Raw genomic sequence first — 20,062 nt, forward strand, 5'->3', positions numbered from 1 at the left:
CCTGACTCCAATAGATTTCTCATTGTCCCCTAGTACACCAGCAATTATTTCCTTTTCTTTAAAAAGTTTTTTTTTTCATGTTTGACATTTTCCCTCTACACCCTGCTTGCCACAGGCGCCTGCCACACATCAGCATTCATCATAAAATTTTGAAGGATTGTCATTAATCATTTTCCCCTGGACACCCTCCCTGCCGTAGGCTTACACCAGCATTCATTTTTTAAGATTATTCAATTTTCCCCTGCACTCCCCTGCCTGTCATAGGTGTCTCCCCTTAGATGCACATAAAGCAAACAGTTACATCTGTATGTTGATATCCTTACTGAAATATTATATATGGTGATAGTGTGGTTTGACTTTCCAATGGAAAGGATACACTATTGTTGTTCATTATTATTGTTGTTCATTATTTCTGAGAAGATAACTTCACTAAATTATATTGTCAGTACTATGAATAATCAAATTGCAAAAATGCCAAGTTGCACTAAATGCTTTTCTTGCTTTTAGCCTGATGCATAACAGATAACAGCCGCTTTACCTCCGGCACAAATTGACTTGACCGCAACACGTGAGACATTCTCTCTTCTGCTTGTGCAGCAAAGTGCAAACTGACAGAGCTTGAAGACAGCCCCAAAGAAAGGTGCTGCCTAAAAAGGGGCCCAGGCGGAAGAGAAAAACACTTTGCCTGTGCCACCACTGGCGTGATGACAAACACCTTTTCAGGAAATGTGGTGTGGCACTCCCACATCAATGCCACCACCCCAACCTAAGCCCAAGGCCATGTCTCCCAGCGAGGCAGCCACTGCCATCATGGCGACAAGCACTGCGTCTGAATTGGATTTGTCTCAGCCGTAAACTAGTACCCAGTCGTTGCAGGAAACTTGGCAAAGTGAACAACAGGAGAGGCAGCCAGCTATACATCTTTCTGAAGTACGAGGAGAACAGGAGGTTGAGCTTCCTGCTGAGCATGATGTACCTCTTCTTGAACCATTGGATTTCTGATCTCCGGCAGAAAAGGTACTCCATCATCTTCTCCAAATTCCAAGCCCCCCCTCTGATGATCTGGACATGGATTGGACCCTGGCTGAGTCCAAGACCCGCCATGAGTGACAAGGGAAAAATAAAGTTCCTGAAAGCCTTAGAATAATGGATGGGGATGAGGAGGAAGAGCCAGCCATAGTCATGGAAGCTGGCTCAGAGGACACCTACATTACCCCTCCAATTCAACCTGCTCCGAGGGATGTGGCAATGGTTCCACCACCACGGCCAGCTTCCATATTTGTAAGGAGACCGCTGAGACCTGCATCCACCACTACCTTAAAGTAATCACTGCAGAGGAGCAATCAACTTTTGTTTAATACATAATCAAATATTGAAAAAGGTTTACAATTTTCAGTTTTGCTTCTTCATTCGTACATCCTTTATTAATTTTAATATTCTTTAATTTTGTAAAAACATTTGCAGACTCCCTGAATAGGCCTCGCAGAGCCCCAGGGGTCCTCAGACCACAGGTTAAAGACCACTGCATCAGAGAACAAATTAGGGAGGGACAATACATATTAAACAGAGTCAAACCGCTACACACAAAATTAAAGATAGTCGACTGAGGACTTTCCATCACAGACCAGGAACACCTGGATTTTCTTGTAAGACTGGAGACTACCATCATGCTATTTTAAAACTGCTTAATAACAGAAGAAGCATGAACAATTGGATTGTAATGGAAAGTTTTGAAAGTGGAAATGGAAACCGAAACCAATTTGCAGCTCTCACAATGTTCTTTTATTGGAAAGGTTTAGGAAGCCATGGCAGGCCTAGAAGAATGACCTCATGAAACAGGTTCTATTAATTACAGATTGTTTCATGGACCACGTAACCCATCTGGAGAGTGGCAGAGGATACAGGACAATGAAGTTTCCTAAAGTAAATAAATAAGGATTTGAGAATCAAGCACTCGATGTTCCAGTTTCCTACTCTTTACTTGATGCTTCCCCACAGGTTTCTCATCAATAAAGTGTGGTTTATACAATGGTCGATCTATGTGTGTTCACCATTCTGTAAGACTTACATGGAGGCGCTAGGTATTTAAGATATTTGCCACAATAGTGACAGAGCCACAGTTTGAATGAATTGTAACTTGTCATTGTGATCTGTAACATTTTAGTAACAACACATTATTAGTGTATCCTCATGCCCTTCTTTCTGCAGCTCCTGCGTCTCATAATGATGGCGACAAACAGATAGGATCCCAGGTGGAAGGGGGACACTATTACCCCACAGTCGGAACCAAACAGATAGGATCCCAGGTAGAAGGTGGAAACTATGATGCCACAGTTGGCAGCAAACAGGTAGGATCCCAGGTAGAAGGTGGAAACTAATACGCCGCAGTTGGCAGCAAACAGGTAGGATCCCAGGTGGAAGGTGGAAACAAATACGTCGCAGTTGGCAGCAAGTGTATGGAGACACAATGGTTTTAGATAGGTTTTTATGCAGCCAAAGAGAGCTGCACACTACTTTTACACATAATATGTTTCAACAGCACAGCCTTGTGGGATGGCACACTGCTTTTACACAACATTTGATGCAACAGCACAGCCTTGGAGAACGGTACACTGGTTTTACACAACACCTCATACAAATTACTGGGTGTAGTATGCCACTCAGAGAGGGGTTTCCCTTTTAAGGACGGTGCCCCTTCATGATGAAGCATGACACCTCTGGTGTGTGAGGGGAACCATCCTTAAAAGGGAAATCCCCCTCTGAGTGGCATAGTACACCCAGTAATTTGTATAACCTCCTGTTGATTTCGGACCCGTAGCCTTTTTTGTAATATGAATAATTAGTGGGGAGTTGGCCCACGCAGGTCCTGAAATCTCCTCTAGCCCCCTTGTGTGCGTGTTTACACAACACCAGACACAATGTTGCAAACTTCCAACCAAGGTCTCTAAGGAAGAATCTCCACTTTCAACAGTTTTACAAATTTGGAGATACTGTTCTAATAAGACTCTTTGAAAAACAACAGAAATCCTTGAAGGATAAATTGGTGAAAGAGGTTATCCCAGAAGGACTGAAGCAGGCGAATAAGAGGCCAAGAATCATAGACAACCTCCTGATCCCTAATGCATGAGTAGGAGAAGAAAGCATGGCCGTGGTTCTCATGTGTAATCCCTTAGCAAATTGTATTAAACGGATTAAAAAATAAATTGTAGAATGTTTGAGGTTGGTAAGAAGAATCTATCACAGTTCCCCTCTGATTGAACTGAGGTCAGAACCTCAGAAACCCTCACAACAATGGCCGACATACTTGGGGCGGTTGGTGTAAGTACATCAGACCGTCCGCCCTACTTATGGTAGGCATTCTGACCTACTTGTTTTTCTTCAGGAACACTATGAAAAGACTGGCAGTCTCAAACAGAAAAATACTACGAAAAAATTACCCTTCCTCCGAAGGAGAAAGGGCTCTCGGAGAAAACCCATCCGGGATTATTAGATAAAGAAGCGCTGTATAAGAATCTTAAAATAAAAATGTAAGTCAATTTTGTGTTTGACAAATGCATATTTAAATCCCTCGTATGGCAGAATACTTTCAAGTACTCAGCATTCTGTAGCATTTTTATGGATTATTAACAAGAGGAGTGCCACGATACACACATATTTTTCGTTTTCCAAAATAAATCCGGTATTTATTGGGTAAAAACGACTAACTTAAATTCCCAACACAGGAGTGAAGCCCAGATCTCAGTATTACAGGTAGCACTTCTCTCTTCATTAACACAGATTCAGAGGTGGTACCAACTCAAGCAAAGAACCGCCTCTCACTCTGAGAGAAGGCACACTGGGAAGAATAGTCTCCTCTGATACCACCTGCGACAGACTCCCTTCTGAAAGCAGTCATGCTATCGAGATTAGACACCTCCATTGCCAAATAATCTAGGCTCCTTGCTGACATCACAAATTATCTTTATAGTGTAGGGAAGAAATCACATTTAACATCTCTTTCCATACAAACAGAAGTCAAATACCATGAATGCAAATACATTTTTTTTATTACATATCAAAAAACATACATTTGTTGGTAATATGTAAAATCTAGTCATCATTGTGTACATTTCATAGCATTATGACTGTTCGTGCTGTATAATAAATTAGTTCATGTTAACGTTAAAGTAAATTGAGTTTGATCCTGGTACACACCTCTGTAGTGTGGTTTTTAAAGGCTCTTGGGTGTCCATACATTGGTGGTGTTTGGTTGTATATCATTAATACAGATTTATAAAGTATTGGGTTTCAAATTTATTATGCCACTAATGGCCGTACAAACCACTTGTTCCTAAATATAATTTGTTCAGTTTAGAACTTGTTGCTGTTAACGTGAAAGTAAAGTGAGTTTGACCCTGGAGCAAACCCCTGTAGTGGGTTATGTATAAGGATGGGTGTGCTGAAGAGCAGTCTTGTTGCTGTTCGTCACTGGCTGTGTGGTGGTGTAGTGATGATGATGGTCGGCAGCAATAAGAACGTCCCGGACTCAGCACTTTGTTAAAATGACCTCGGTGGAAAGCATTCCTTTTTACTATCTTTGGCTACTGAAGAAGTGTCCTTTCTTCTGATGTGCATATTATATTGGTGAACTCCTTCCTCTAAGCGAGGCTGGGCTATGAGAACACTGTGTATTTGGCAGTTCCAGCAACACAAAAGCACCTTACAGATGATTCAGAATGCTACGATCTATCTTATTTGTGGTCTGAGGACGTCCCAACGGCATCACAAAGATTCAATGTTTGCTTTCGAGGCAGCACATACTTTTTATGTCCATTCATTCACCGGCAGTTTATAAAACAAGTGTTTCTTTTTTCTTGTAAACACAAACCTGAATATCATTTATGTCAAAAATCTGTATCATTTGTGTTCCTTTACTTCTGAATCCAGATGTATTTTCCAGTGCCAAGTTTCAAGAAATGTAAAGCAGGGAATCGATAGTTCTGGACTCTAAGAGCTGGAATTCTTTACTGCTCAAGATTCAATCTTTACCTAACCATCAAGCTTTCAGAAACCTATTCAGAACTAAACTTTTCAACAGCTCTCTCTCCGCTCAATAATTCTGCCATCATGCACTGATTCTGTCCTTTCACCAGTTAGGAGTTGGTTGGGTGATTCTTTGTAAGTAAGAAACGTCTAAAATATATTCATATACAATTAATCTCACCGTGAATCATTTACATAGTCAGTGGTGAGCCAGCAAATTTCCCAAGCGTCCAGCTTGATATTGGACACCGCTGAGGAAGTGCCACTATGGTGGGTGCTTTTACATATTCATGTGATGATCAAAATGAGCATCATTTTTTCCCACGTCAGGGCTTCGGAGGTAAATGTTGTGCACTGCAAGCCTTAACTCTCAGAGTTACAGGTCACATTTTCCTACTTTGACTTCTTGTGCCTTTGGACGTTGTTCTCTAGCAGCTGTCATTGAACCAGTTGTCGCACAAAATGGCCAAAAACCAAAACCAGCTACAAATATTCTCCAGTCTGTGCTTGTTAAACTTATAAGTGTGTTGTTTTTATAGGTGTTATCACTAATCCCTGTAGTTAGCTGAAAATCCTTTCTCCCCTGTATGTGTTTGCTGATGTCTTCGTGGAATTGATAACCGACTAAAGCTCTTCGCACATTCAGTGCACTTGAATGGCTTTTCCCCTAAGTGTGTTCGCTGATGATTTTTTAATGTTGAAGGGTCACTAAAACTACTTCCACATTCACTGCAGTGGTATGGTTTTTCCCGTGTGTGTATGCTGAAGATTCCTTATTGTTGAATAACGACTAAAACTACTTCCACATTCACTGTAGTGGTAGGGTTTTTCACCTGTGTGTGTTTGCTGATGTCTTTGTAGGTCTGATAATTGACGAAAGCACTTCACACACTCACTGCACTTGAATGGCTTTTCTCCAGTGTGTATTCGCTGATGATTCCTTAATTTTGAAGATTCCTTAAAACTACTTCCACATTCGCTACAATGGAATGGTTTCTCCCCTGTGTGTGATCGTTGATGTATTTTGAGGTGTGATAAACGACTGAAGTTCTTCACACATTCACTGCAATGGTAAGGTTTCTCCACTGTGTGTGTTCGCTGATGTCTTCGCAGGATTGATAATTGACTGAAGCTCTTCACACATTCAATGCAATGATATGGTTTTATCTCTGTGTGTTTAAGCTAATGTATTTGGAGGTGTGATAACTGGCTAAAGCTCATCACACATTCACTGCAATGGAATGGCTTTTCCCCAGTGTGTGTTCGCTGATGCCCTTGTAGGTATGATAACCGACTGAAGCTCTTCACACATTCACTGCACTGGAATGGCTTTTCTCCAGTGTGTGTTCGGTGATGAATCCTGAGAGTTGAGGAATGACTAAAAGTACTTCCACATTCATTGCAATGGTATGGCTTTTCCCCAGTGTGTGTTCGCTGATGTTCTTGTAGGTTTGATAACTGACTGAAGCTCTTCACACATTCACTGCAATGGTACGGTTTTTCCCCAGTATGTATTCGCTGATGTGTTTGGAGTTGTGATAACCGACTGAAGCTCTTCACACATTCACTGCACTGGAATGGTGTTTCCCCTGTGTGTGTTTGCTGATGAATCCTGAAAGTTGAGGAATCACTAAAACTACTTCCACATTCATTGCAATGGTATGGTTTTTCCCCAGTGTGTGTTTGCTGGTGACTCCGGAGGGTTGATAACTGACTGAAGCTCTTCACACATTCACTGCAATGGTATGGTTTTTCCCCAGTGTGTGTTCGCTGGTGACTCCGGAGGGTTGATAAATGACTGAATTTCTTCACACATTCACTGCAATGGTATGGTTTTTCCCCAGTGTGTGTTTGATTATGTTTTTGTAGGTCTGATGACCTCCTAAAGCTCTTTTCACATTCACTGCACTGGTATGGTTTTTCTCCTGTGTGTGTTCACTGATGTCTTCGCAGGATTGATAATTGACTGAAGCTCTTCACACATTCAATGCAATGATATGGTTTTATCTCTGTGTGTTTAAGCTAAAGTATTTGGAGGTGTGATAACTGGCTAAAGCTCTTCACACATTCACTGCAATGGAATTACTTTTCTCCTGTGTGTGTTCGATGATGAATCCTGAGAGCTGAAGAATGACTAAAAGTACTTCCACATTCATTGCAGTGGTATGGCTTTTCCCCAGTGTGTGTCCGCTGATGTCCTTTTAGGTATGATAACCGACTGAAGCTCTTCACACATTCACTGCACTGGAATGGCTTTTCTCCAGTGTGTGTTCGGTGATGAATCCTGAGAGTTGAGGAATGACTAAAAGTACTTCCACATTCATTGCAATGGTATGGTTTTTCCCCAGTGTGTGTTCGCTGGTGACTCCGGAGGGTTGATAAATGACTGAATTTCTTCACACATTCAGTGCAATGGTATGGTTTTTCCCCAGTGTGTGTTCGTATATGTGTTTGTAGGTCTGATGACCCTCTAAAGCACTTTACACATTCACTGCACTGGAATGGCTTTTCCCCTGTGTGTGTTCGCTGATGTTTCCTGAGATTTGAGGAATCACTAAAACTACTTCCACATTCATTGCAATGGTATGGTTTTTCTCCTGTGTGTGTTTGCTGATGTTTTTGAAGATGTGACAACTGACTGAATTTCTTCACACATTCATTGCAATCGTATGGTTTTTCTCCTGTGTGTGTTCGCTGATGTCTTTGAAGATCTGATAACTGACTAAAGCTCTTCACACATTCATTGCAATGGTACGGTTTTCTCCCAGTGTGTGTTCGCCGATGATCTTTTAGGAGTGCTAACTGACTAAAGTTCTTCACACATTCATTGCATTTGCACGTTGCTTCTCCTGTGTGTGTTTGTTGATGGCTCTTTAGTAGTGATGACAAACTAAAGCTCTTGCTGCATGTGTTTGATACTTCTTTCTTGGTTAGTGTCTCTGGGTCGGGTTTATAATTGTCTGCTTCCCATGACTGTGTTTCCTGAAGAGCTAACATGGTTGATAAAGCACTTGTGTTATACTCACATTCTCTGTATGTGTGTGGTATGTTGGATGCTTGATTTCAGATTTCACAACGAAATACAAGACTCACCAACAACACATATTATAATTGTGGCAAGTAAAGCTTCTTTGTAGGTGGGTATGTCTTTGGATTGTATAATGGTTTTGCATGTTTATGGGTAAAGATTAGTCTTCCTTCTGGTCGATGCAAATTGGGACAGTCTGTTGTAGATCAAAGACTCTCTCTTTCCTTTATCTTTCAGTTGTCTGGCTCCACTCCATTGTGCTTTTCTCTTGCTCCTGTGGTTTAGCCAGAAATAGTTTACAATATAACTAGCGCACTGAATGGTGGTCTGCCTTCATTACAGGAAACAGAGCAATGCTGTATCCACCTCATACCGATCTAATGATCAAAGCTTTGAGACTTGTTTGTACAGGCAGTAGTTAGTTATTGTTGTTGTGTTATATTTCTAGAGGTCATTTCTTCGTCTTGTGGTGTGGAGGTGCACAGCTCAGGTTCTTACATCCACTGAATTGCTCTTGACTGCTTCTTCCAGGATCTATCAGTTTATGTTCAGGTTCCTCAGTCTCTGATTGTGCAGCTCTTTACCTGAATATTGGAGCTCATTTTTTCTGACGGCTTTTTGGAGATTTACACGATTATTGTCATTATTCATAATCATTTGTGCATTCAAGGCTGGTTTCCTGTTGGATGTAAAGAGATTTATCACTAAATGGAAATGTAAGAGAATGTAAATACACAATATTTAAATATTTGTAAAAGACATCTCTTCCTTACCATTTTTGAAAGTAACCAAGAGACATTTCACCATACACAGATATTTAACTAAATGTTCTATTGAACATGCCACATCGTAATTCAGAAAAGGAGGTGATTTACCAGTGTTTACAGAGTAACTTCGTAAAGAAAGGGCACTCACGGAGCACCCATTCGCTAGAGGTATAGCTTTAGGAAGATGCACATGGTCAAGATTTCATTTAAACAAGAAGACATTGTGGAAAAAGAGATGAATCAGGATATGCTGCTTCAGTTTTACGAAGTGTATAATAACGGTAACTCTTCAGGAAGTATATGACAAAGGAAACTCTTCAAGATGTAATAAAGGTAACACTTCAGGAAGTATATAACAAATGCAGCTCCATTCACACTGTTCTTGACAATACTTTAATGTTCACACAGGATCAGCTGAAGTTCCAACTCCTGTCTTTACTTTTCTGTTTGTTAAGTTATCGTTGCACTTACCTGGGGTTGGTCCAATCATTTGTGGGAAGATTGCAGCATTTATAATAGAGATTCAATCACTGCCAGTGATATACCTTCGATATCCCTGCTGCCAAGAAGTGTGTGCTTTTTGTCTTTTTCTACCTTACCATGGTATCTGACTTAATGTCTTCCGTTTGCTTTACCACGTCTAAGAAGCGGTCAGACGGACGCGCGCTGCTCCCGGAAGACATACAACTATTTTGTCATCACTGAATATTTAGTCAAGGCTCCCAACATGTGACTCCAACCAGCTGCTGGATGTCAATTGAGCCCATAGAGATCCTCTGAGCAACAGTGCTATTGCAGTTAGGAAGAACTCTCCTGATTGCGGTACTACTACTGAACTTGAACATTAGTGAAGTTTAACCTTGGAATTGATTCACGCCTCCAAATTCCTGATCTCATTCATTGAAGAGTCTGCTTTGTGGCTGTCCACTCCTCCGTTCACAGTCCTGAGGAAGACCTGCTCTGATGCATACCAGTGTGCGCTGCTTCCAGGGTCGAAACGTCGACATCTAACATATGTCCACACAGTTCTCTTGATCATGATTTGATTCATCAATGGGTCTCGCATTCCATGTGTAAAATCATATAGGACAATACTTGAAAGATTTTTTTTTCTTCCTTTTTTCATGTCACCAATGTATTTGTCATGTATATAGTGTACAGTTCATTTCACTATTCACTATATGTCACTCTCTCACGACAGTCACTCATTGTCTTCCTGCAATTTAATTTGTATTTGTGACAGCCAGCGGTATTCAATACCCTTTACAATATATGATTAAATCTATTTCTCGTGTTGGTGTGTTCGTTTCTTTGTATGTGCTATAGATACTCTTTGGTTCGTTAAAGTAAATATATTACTCTAAGCAATTGTATACACCAGATAGAACCATTTGTTCTATTTAATTCCGTTTACTGCCAGCATGATACTCTGTGGGTGGTTGGGGCGTTGGCAGAGTGGGATAAGATGTCCGTTGCTTGAGGGTGAGTGCAGCATTTAAACCTTTGGGCATTTCTTAAATTCAGCTTTACCTTATTCCGTGTTCATCACTTTCCATACTCCTGTCACGTGGGTGCTAGAGTCATTGTCGACATCTTTTAGTTAGCATGAGCCCGGTAGCCATGATGCTGCTTTTGCGCACAACACTACATGCCTTTATTTTTATGAAACTCCGTTTATGCCTTTCACATAAGAACTCTCTGCTGTGCTTGTTCTCTGTCTGTTCCTGGAGTTTAGTCTGAACATTGTGAGCAAGGTCGATAAACACAGACTCTTGTTATTCTGTTCTGGCCAGGACCTAGCATCTTAGACAAAACATACCAAGGCATCTGTTCTTGCTGGAAGCTTGTACTTTGATATTATGGGGATACACGTTTGGGTGACACACACTTGGAGAGAGACCTTTCCAGGGACAAGAGCAACATGCACCTGTGATGTAGAAATGCGATCTATGGCATGAGCTATGGGGTCTGCTGACAAAGCCCAGAGATCTTCTATGATACAATAATACTTCTGCTTACAAAGGGGAGGGTGGTTAGGCCTTATAGTCCTTTATCCACAGTCTTTATAACATGACATCTCCCCTTATGATACATTGCCTTGCTGCGATGCTAACTGTATTGATATTATACATTTTGCTGCTGGTTGTGGCACGTATACTGCATTTTTGAGCACAATAGTCTTATCTTATTGTGGACAAGTACGAGAATGTGAGAGAAGAGGTGTGTCTTGTTACCGTGATTCCTGAGAGATACAGGAGTGTTGTGTTCTTGGTTGTCTAATCATTGGTTCCTCCGTTTGTGAGTAGGAGAGCAAGTGAGACACTATAGCTAGTCAGTCCTGGGCTCGTGGACACTAAGATGGTAGGAAGGCTTAGCCCCTATACACCGAGGTCCCATAATCCTGTGCATAGTTCTGTGTATGTGCAGAAACCCTGCAACACTCCCTTATGTCTGTGTGCACGCTTAGCAAGGTTCACTGACAACTAAAGCAGGGGAGTGACTTGATGCACACAGCAGACATCGGCCATGGTTGACAGTACAAGGATCACAAGCATCAACAAAGAAGCTTGCCCGGGACATACAAATGGAGGAAGTGCAGAGGTCCATTTATGAGGTACAAATAGAGGAGGTGAACAAGTAGCACACATTCCTTTTTGTGTCTGTTTCAGGCCTTCACTGGGCTGGGTATTGGTGTACACCGTCTCTTATTTCCGCAGCTGATAAGGGCACTTAGTGCATGGGTGCTACCACTTTGACCCTTTACAAGCGGGGGTGGGGTGAAGAGCCTTAGAAAGCAAAACAACTGGAGGTTGCCTGCCTTGGGGAGAAGATGAGGGTCCAGGTGTCAGAAGATATCATAGAGGCAGAGAAGCAAAATCGTCAGTCTGTTTGCAGAAAAGTAAAGGATTTTGAATCTTTATAAGGTTAGGAGGCATAGAATTACATAGGGTCAGAGCTAGGACATGGAAGGAATAACCTCCTGTTCTGGCTCTGCTGTGGCGAGGGATGTGGATTCACTGACAGAGAAAAGTATTCTGAAGGCATTGAAAATTGCATCTAGGCAGCTAGGCTGGGTGCTCCGTGCTTGCATAGGATTTTGTGAGAGATGCATAGGGCTTTGAACTTTGAGCACTTTCCAATAGATAGCCAATGGAGCTTGCTCAAAAGTTGGGAAGCAGAGCTGAATTAGTTCAGAATAGATTTCTTTGAGCCCAAATAGAGACCGCAATATTCACTTCACCTGTAGAGCCATCAATTTGGGGAACAAAAGTGACAACAGATCGTGTAGAGGTAGGTTGAATGACACTCTACTGACGCAATGCCAAGACCCCTGGAAATCAGAGACAGGATGGTACACATGGACAGAAGGTAAGAAGAAACTCAGTGTAGTCAGGTAGCTGTCAGTGTATTCCTTGTGTTTTAGGGGGAAAGGGACAATGCCTGTCTGGGGGGGGGGGGGGGGGGACAGCAAAATACAAGAGTATAACCTATAATAATGATATCCAGTGGTGCACCTCCACCATGATGAACTAATACTGGTAATGCAGCGCCCACGCCTACAGCCAGCTCGTCCCAGACTGGAGAGGGGTCTGCTCACTGGTCACCCTCTACACGGCAACATTGGTCATACCCGGAGTAATATTTCTGCACTGCATCACCATCCCATCAGCAAAGGCACCCCGCTTCTACACCAAGTACGCAGAAGATGGTCAGCTGGGTACTTTGGTTTGGACAGATTCAAGACATTTCTGAAGAGTTCTGGCTCTTCCCCGATGCGCAAATAGGTGTAGGAGGTTCAACCTGCTTCTTCACCGTGCAAACCAAGGCCTACACTCGGTGGCTGCAGATCACCTGGTGAGAACTGCTGAAAATGATGAACACCACCGAAGATGGCCTCAACAGAAAGAAAAAATGCGCACCATCTTACTCCTGGTGATGCAGCACCGGTATGTGTTGGACTTAATGAACACAATGGAAGGGTGTGTATGCGCCAAGATAGGTACAACCTGCTGTACCTTCATCCCCATGAAAAACCTATACAAAGGCACACTGCCAACCTACAGCAGGTAATGATTAAAGAAGGTGGTGCCCCAAACATAGAATTGTTCACAGGTTTGTTTATGGATCGCAGACTTATGCAATGCCTTGTTACCAGTAGTTGTAATCTTGCTCTTGCTGTGCTGCAACCTACAACTAATATGTGCCTGTGTGAAGAAGGCTACCCAGAAAACAGGGGGAATACACCTGATTAGGACAGCCAATGCCAGGGGAAACGCTCGTACCACAAGCCAGAAAGAGGAACCGTCCATGCTCAAGACACTCAATTAGATGGGGGAATGTTAGCTTCGGATTAATTTATAGAAAGATCCCGCTCTTAGAAGTTCAGCACACCACAGAACAACTGTTGCCTGTGCTACCTAAATTTACCATAAAACACTTGTTACGGTTTCAGAGTGACACTTTATCCGATCCACATAACACAGCCCCCTCTGTTCACCCCTAGCACTTCATGTGATGGAGACACCAGGGGCCAGATGTACTACCATGACAATTTGTGACTTGCGAATTGCGCTCGACTGGAAGTTGCAATTTGAGAGTCGGAAAACGCCATGTACAACAGTGTCTGAGACACTGTTAGATTTCATGCCTCATGAATATTCATGAGGCACTCGCAAATTGCAACCCCATTGTGAATGGCTGGCCCTCCCAGGGATGGTGGCCTGCTGGGTTCAGCAGACCTCCATGTCTGGGACTGATTTTAAATAAAGCAGCTTTTTTTTTAAAGCAGTCTGTTTTTGTTACATTTTTTTTAAGGGCAGGTGGTGGTCCCTGGGACCCATAAAAATATTTACCTGTGCAGTTGCAAACGGGACCTCTTCCCTTCATTTTTTAAAGGCAGGTTGTGGCCCCTGGGACCCCTAAAAAATATTTTCTCCTGCATTTGCAACGGGGACCCTTTCCTGTTTGTGAATGGGTTACCACCCTTTTGAAGAGGGTGGTAAATTACAAGTGTTTTGCAACCGCAATTGTGGTCACAAAACATTCTTACATAGGATAGCGAGTCGCTATTAGGAAGGGACCCCCTTGGAACGGCCCTTCCTAATTGAGAGTCTCTAATCCTATTTAGCGAGTCGCAAAAAATTGTGACTCGCTACATAGGGTTTGTACATGGCCCTATTGTATTTTGCAAATCCGTTTGCGCATGCAAAATAGGGTCACCCATCTGGTCCGAGATATGGAACAAGTCTCAACACACCTGAAAGATTGCAGCAGTAAATCTCATATGGCCCCATGATGTAATACCTAAAGAAACAAGTCAGATGCACACGCTCATAAACAAAAATAAATGCACAGCAGAGAGCCTGCATTCCGGCTAAGGACGATTCCAGAGCAGCCAGTCAGTTGCACTCATCAAATAAAGCCCAAACAATGCCTAGCAGTAAGCGAGATAATACACACAACACACCCAGCCACCTGGACCACCTCAGAATGTGACTTTCAGTTGGTATTTATGGTCCCTTCTGTCAGAGGGAATCAAGCATGTAAAGACACAATTTATGACCCACTGTACCAGTATTTCCTGCCCAAAGGGGGACAAGCTTCACTTTATTGCACCGGGCGTACAGAATAAAGCATGCCATGTACCTAATGCAAAGGGAATTTCAGCACGCAGCTGTAGGAGATGTGGCTGATGTTCCTGGCCATTATTGTGTAATGAAATGTAAACTGTTCCTGATTGGCAAGCCTCGCTGTTCTCCTTTTTGATAATCAGAACCTGCTTCAACATAGCAATGGTTACAACATTCCACATTATCTGCAGTTACGGAACATCTATATTTCCTTTCTGATGACATGGGTTTACAAGATTTCTTGTTGGGTCCTAGGTCACCACATTCTAAAAGATTCATATACACCACTTACAATGAACTGTGGAAACCGTTGAACGCTTAAGATAAATTGACAGAATTAATTTGGAAAATGCATTGGCTGTTGTGGACAATGCCTTGACAACATGGTCACATCACATATAGTCTTTAAATAATATTGTATCTTATGCATTCTATGTTACACTTAATGACACGTGGACAAAGCATGGACAAAGTCAACTGAGAACGATTCTGCCATTGAGTGGAAATAGTAGGTTTTAAAATCAAACCGTGGGCCTTAGAAATGTCTAAACACAACAGAATTGTTTTTGCCTTAAAATTTAAAACACACACAAAGACTGATGCAAAAACAGATGGAGGCTAACCATTCTACACAGGCTGGCTTTGTGATACATCTTAGTCAGGTATGGCAGTTTAGGCTAACCCAAGGTATCTGGCAAAGGGTACTTCCACTATTCCAGCAATCGTATAGATAGTGTTAGGTAGGAGTAGAATAATATAATCATATAACCACACAGTAATGTTATAATGGGGAACTTGTTGCACTGATTCCGTTGGTAAAGCAGAACTGTTTGTTAGGGCGACAGAATGTCAGAGTGTAGGGACTGAGTCTCTCTACAACGTCAGTACTTGTCGGCTCAATCCTGGCAGCTCACAGTGCCTCACTTGAACGCCTAATCTTTCCAGAGTAACAGGTGATTTCAGCAACCTCAAACATGACCCTCTCTCCCCAAGGGCACTGTGGAAACGGATCCTCCCCTTGTGTTACTCACTGACTCACTCATGCATGCCCATTCTAAACATAAGAAAGACACAAAGAAAGTTTACAATACATTTATTGAAACTATCATATTCTATTATGAAGCAAATGTGCTGCGATCATTAGGCAGATGCAACTAAAAGTTATTAGAATTACTAACTGATTGTATAGGACAAGCATCCCAACCATGGCAAATTATATATGTGTCTAGTTCTACCCTTACTATGTGAGCATAGGGATACATTTGCGATCTCTGGGATTGGCCTAAGACCCCATACCTAGTGTAAGTAGTAAAATGGTCGGCATCACAAGTGTAAACTTAGTTTACGCAGGGTTGCATGTCGGGCACTGCTGTCATTCCAGAACAGTCTTCTCTGCCTGAATTCTCCTCTCTGCCCCCAAGGGGACGGAACACCATTTATATCATAAACTATTGTGCTGGAGTTGCAGTTGTGCGACCGTGTTATGTCTAAATGTAAGGAGCTGTTGCTGGACGAGCAAAGAAAACAGTACACTATGCTGTTATGTATTCCAAGCACCTTGGGTGAAATGTGTAGATGAAATCCCAAGAATAGTCCTTGAATAACAAAAGCGTACAGCGTATTTTCAAAATAATATCACAAACACAAATGTGTTATATGTGGCTATGCAGAGCGAGCACAGACAGCCTAAAATGCAAAACTAAGGGAGAACCAAAGTGGACTCAAAAGGGAAAGCATGATATCTTTGTCTTTAACACCATTCTTGTAATGTTGGTTACACTGCTTTGTTTGTTTTGCCTGATAATTGCAGCACACTCTTTTTACACAAGAATACGATTTTTTCAATAAATGTTTTAAAAGCCAATTTGTATCTTTCTTGTGTTCACCTTGGGCATGCAAAAGTAAACAACAAAAGGGTAGGTCTGTTTCCATGTTTCCCTTGGGGAGTAATAAAGTGGTCATGTTCGTGGTTGCTGATACCATCTGGTACCCTAGTGAGTTTAGGGGGTTCAGATCGGGCACTGTGAGCTAGTTAGGAACCAGGCCAACAATTCCTGATGATACTCGTGAACCAAGTTCCCGTATTTTGACGTTTATGTTGTCCAGAACACACAGGCCTACTTAATTTGTAGGAACCGTAGAACATTCAAATCGGTAGGACGCAGGCAAAAAGGAATTGGGTTTCAAGTCAGTACAAAAGGAAAAGAACATCCTTTCAAGCTCAAAAGGATAACTTGCTACAGGTGTCCCACTGAGGGGGCATTCACCAAAGAACTGTCGGGTGACAGACGTGTCCCAGCAGCACCCATTATAGTGAGTTGTTAACTTGGGTAATGGGCCCCTGTTGGACATAATCTAGCAGCAATCACCATTTTGGAAGGGGACATGGATGTTCCTAGGTGCATCCAGCCAAATATCATGGGGTCTGTGTTGTTAGTTATCCTCCAAGGGAGGAAGCTCATTACCCTGAAGGATGCAGGTGCTGACAGGACTATAGTCTGGAGGAAGTATCCCGAGCACGAGGAGATTCTCTCTAGTGCCGGTTGGCACAGGCTGGCTATCCAGTGGGGATGACATGGAGTGCCCATTGCCCGAGATGAGGTAGAAATTAATGTCACATCTACAACGGCCAATGAAGGGTTGAGCGAGAAGCAAGGTGTAATGATGTGATTAACCCTGGTTAAGTACTGTTGTGTCCCCAAACACAATTTAACACCACAGGACACAGTAGCTTAGTCTTCAGTATTTATTCGTGGGAACAACGAGCCACCGCTCCTCTCACGACAGAAGAGAGGCACCAACTGTCTTTCTTAGAACTCCCCGCATCCTAACACCATGACAACACATGGGGTTCTGTATAGAACCTTAAACAAGCATATCTAGGTACAACATATTACCTCCTTTTGTTAAAAACAACCAAATTAAAAGCATACAATAAAAATAAACAAAGAAACAATAATTAACAAAAGTCAGAATGCCTGAACATGGAAATACAAGAAAAATATCTAGTATAGAACAATTAATGCAGATGAGATAACATAGAAATTTTGAAAAGTTCATCGTAAACTCCAAGGAACACTTCTAACACGAATAGACCTCTTTGGCACATGACTTGTCATAATGGTTTCAGAAGCATTACCTGAAGGTACATTAGTTGGTCCAGAATGAGAATTACCTGCAGAAACATTAGTTAGTCCAGAAGGCAAAACAACATCACCCGTGGTGCCATTACAATTATGTACAGTAGAGTGAACTTTCACAACGTTTCCCGCATTCCACCAAAGCCCACCACGTACCATAATGGCACCACTACAAACTTTCTCGACACAGACAGGTTCACCAAAGGACATACCACCTTTTTTGACAAAATTAGTGTTTCTGACCCAAATCATGTCCCCAGGACACAAATTGACTGACTTGGCTGACTTCTTTTGATTATACCTGTCGGACATCTTCTGCGCAACTTCGACTCGAGATCCTAAAGCAACATGATCCACCCAACATGAAACTTTGTCACAAACAGTTCTTAAAAGCGAAGCTGGATAAAGAGCAGAAGTGGGTACTCTACCTTTGAGTGAAACAAAGGGTGCAACTATTGTGAGAGAATGTGGCGTTGTGCGATAACACCACAACATGGATCTAACTGCACCCTCCACATCAAAACAATTATGTTTAGCCCACTTAATGCATCCACCACAACCCTGTTCATCCTTTAAACCAGACTGTTGGTTTGCGGATGTCCAACCGAACTTCTTAGATGTTTCACGCTAGATTCATTCAAAAACACGCTCATTTCCTGATTAACAAACTGCACACCATTATCAGAAACTAGAGCTTCTGGAAACCCTTCTCTTTCAAAGATCTATTTAAGGAAAAGAATAGCATTGCTTGCTGTGGGAGAAGCACAAAACTTGACTTCAGGCCACTTGCTGTGAAAATCCATTAACACAAACGCAATGCGTAAGTTGTAGGGAAGAAAGTTGAACGGACCCACCAAATCAATCCCCACCTTAAGCCATGGCTTTATAGGAAAAGAGATGAGCTGAAGAGGAGATCTGGGAATGTTGTATTCTGGGGTGTCTAATCACTTGTTTCTCTGTGAGTGAGTAGGAGAGCAAGTGACACACTATAGCCAGTCGGTCCTGGGCTTATGGGTACTCCGGTGGTAGGATGACTCCGTCCCTACTGACTTAGAACGCATAATCCTACGCATAGCTCTGTTCTTGGGCAAAATCCCTGCAACGGGGCCCTCTCTAAATTGTGTCCTGTCTGACATCCTACCCTGGGAGGCTTGATCAGTATCTTTAGTGGGGCCACAAACACTGTTCCCAATAAGGAATCTTTCATATAGACTCCTATATCATAGTACAATCCTCATCAACACACAGCTGACGAGAGAGTACAGTAACCCTTTGCAGCATTATCATACAAGTAGCCTTGGGTGCTTTTGTCACTCACACATTTGGAGGTTGTGCTGAAGTCTCACTCAAACCTGCCTAATTCTACCAAACTATGGGGAAGAACTAGAACTTCACAAGTGACTTTGCTCAGACGTCTGCAGTGTGCCGAGAAGTACCTGACTATTCTGCACAGAGCAGTCCCTCTTACATCCAGTGATCCTAAAGATTTCTGTACAGAGAGGAAAGGCCAATAAGAGTGACTGACAGTCGCCAACATCTGCTAAGACAGACACCCTTTAAAAAGACACACTGTAGACGTGTCTCATAACAACACACACACAAACACACACAGCCTGCAAAGACAACGCTACCCTGTTCACATGAACACACATAAAACCTGCAGAGATTAATCAAAAACACAGACACATACTGCTTGGAAGGCCTCCTACCTGGCAGACCCAAGGTCAATACACATACACACAATCCCTGCAGCAGACACACAAAATCTGCAGCAGATAATGCTATAAGCCAACCTATGCCGCTGGAAACTATTGCAGTGACTGAAGTTTTACTTAGACTGAGATAGGAAAACAGGGGCAAAGGGGCACAGGCAGCAGGGAAGCCTTGACAGTAAACTGCCTGGGGGACATGCTTCTGACACAGGGGTACAGGTGGGCAAGTCAACAAACAGCGAGAGCCGAGCAAAGAATGTGCACAGATTTCTCATAGAGCGCTAAGATGCAGTGCAATGTGAACAGATTTTTCACAGTGCAGTAAGATGCAGTGCAGTGGCACAAATTCCTCAGTACAGTAAGATGAATTGTAGTGACACAGATTCCTCATAGTGCAGTAAATGCAGTGTACATAGATCTGTCACAGTGCATTAAGATGCAGTGCAGCGTGCACAGATTCCTCATAGTGCAGTAAGATGTAGTGCACAGATTCCTCACAGTGCAGTAAGATGCAGTGCAGCATGCACAGATTTCTTATAGTGCAGTAAAATGCAGTGCAGTGTGCACAGATTTTTCACAGTGCAGTATATGGCAGTGCAGTGCATAGATTCCTCATAGTGCAGTAAGGTGCACTGCAGCATGTACAGATTCCTCATAGTGCAGTAAGATGCACTGCAGCATGTACAGATTCCTCACAATATTGTAAGATGAAGTGCAGGGACACAGATTTCTCATAGTGCAGTAAGATGCAGTGCAGTACACT

At 42.5% G+C, this 20,062-nt stretch overlaps 1 protein-coding gene across 1 annotated transcript in view; it reads right to left on the reverse strand.

The window, feature by feature from the left end:
- Positions 1-5,646: 5,646 nt before the first annotated feature.
- Positions 5,647-20,062, reverse strand: part of LOC146839486 (uncharacterized) — a 40,197-nt gene continuing 25,781 nt past the window's right edge. The window contains 3 exon segments of the mRNA XM_085650810.1: positions 5,647-6,944; positions 7,095-8,078; positions 8,635-8,754. Coding sequence (XP_085506936.1) covers positions 5,749-6,944; positions 7,095-8,078; positions 8,635-8,754 — 2,300 coding nt within the window. The 3' untranslated portion in view covers positions 5,647-5,748.

Source organism: Triturus cristatus, chromosome 4_1, assembly GCF_964204655.1.
Source record: "Triturus cristatus chromosome 4_1, aTriCri1.1, whole genome shotgun sequence".
In the NCBI taxonomy this organism is placed as follows: Eukaryota; Metazoa; Chordata; class Amphibia; order Caudata; family Salamandridae; genus Triturus; species Triturus cristatus.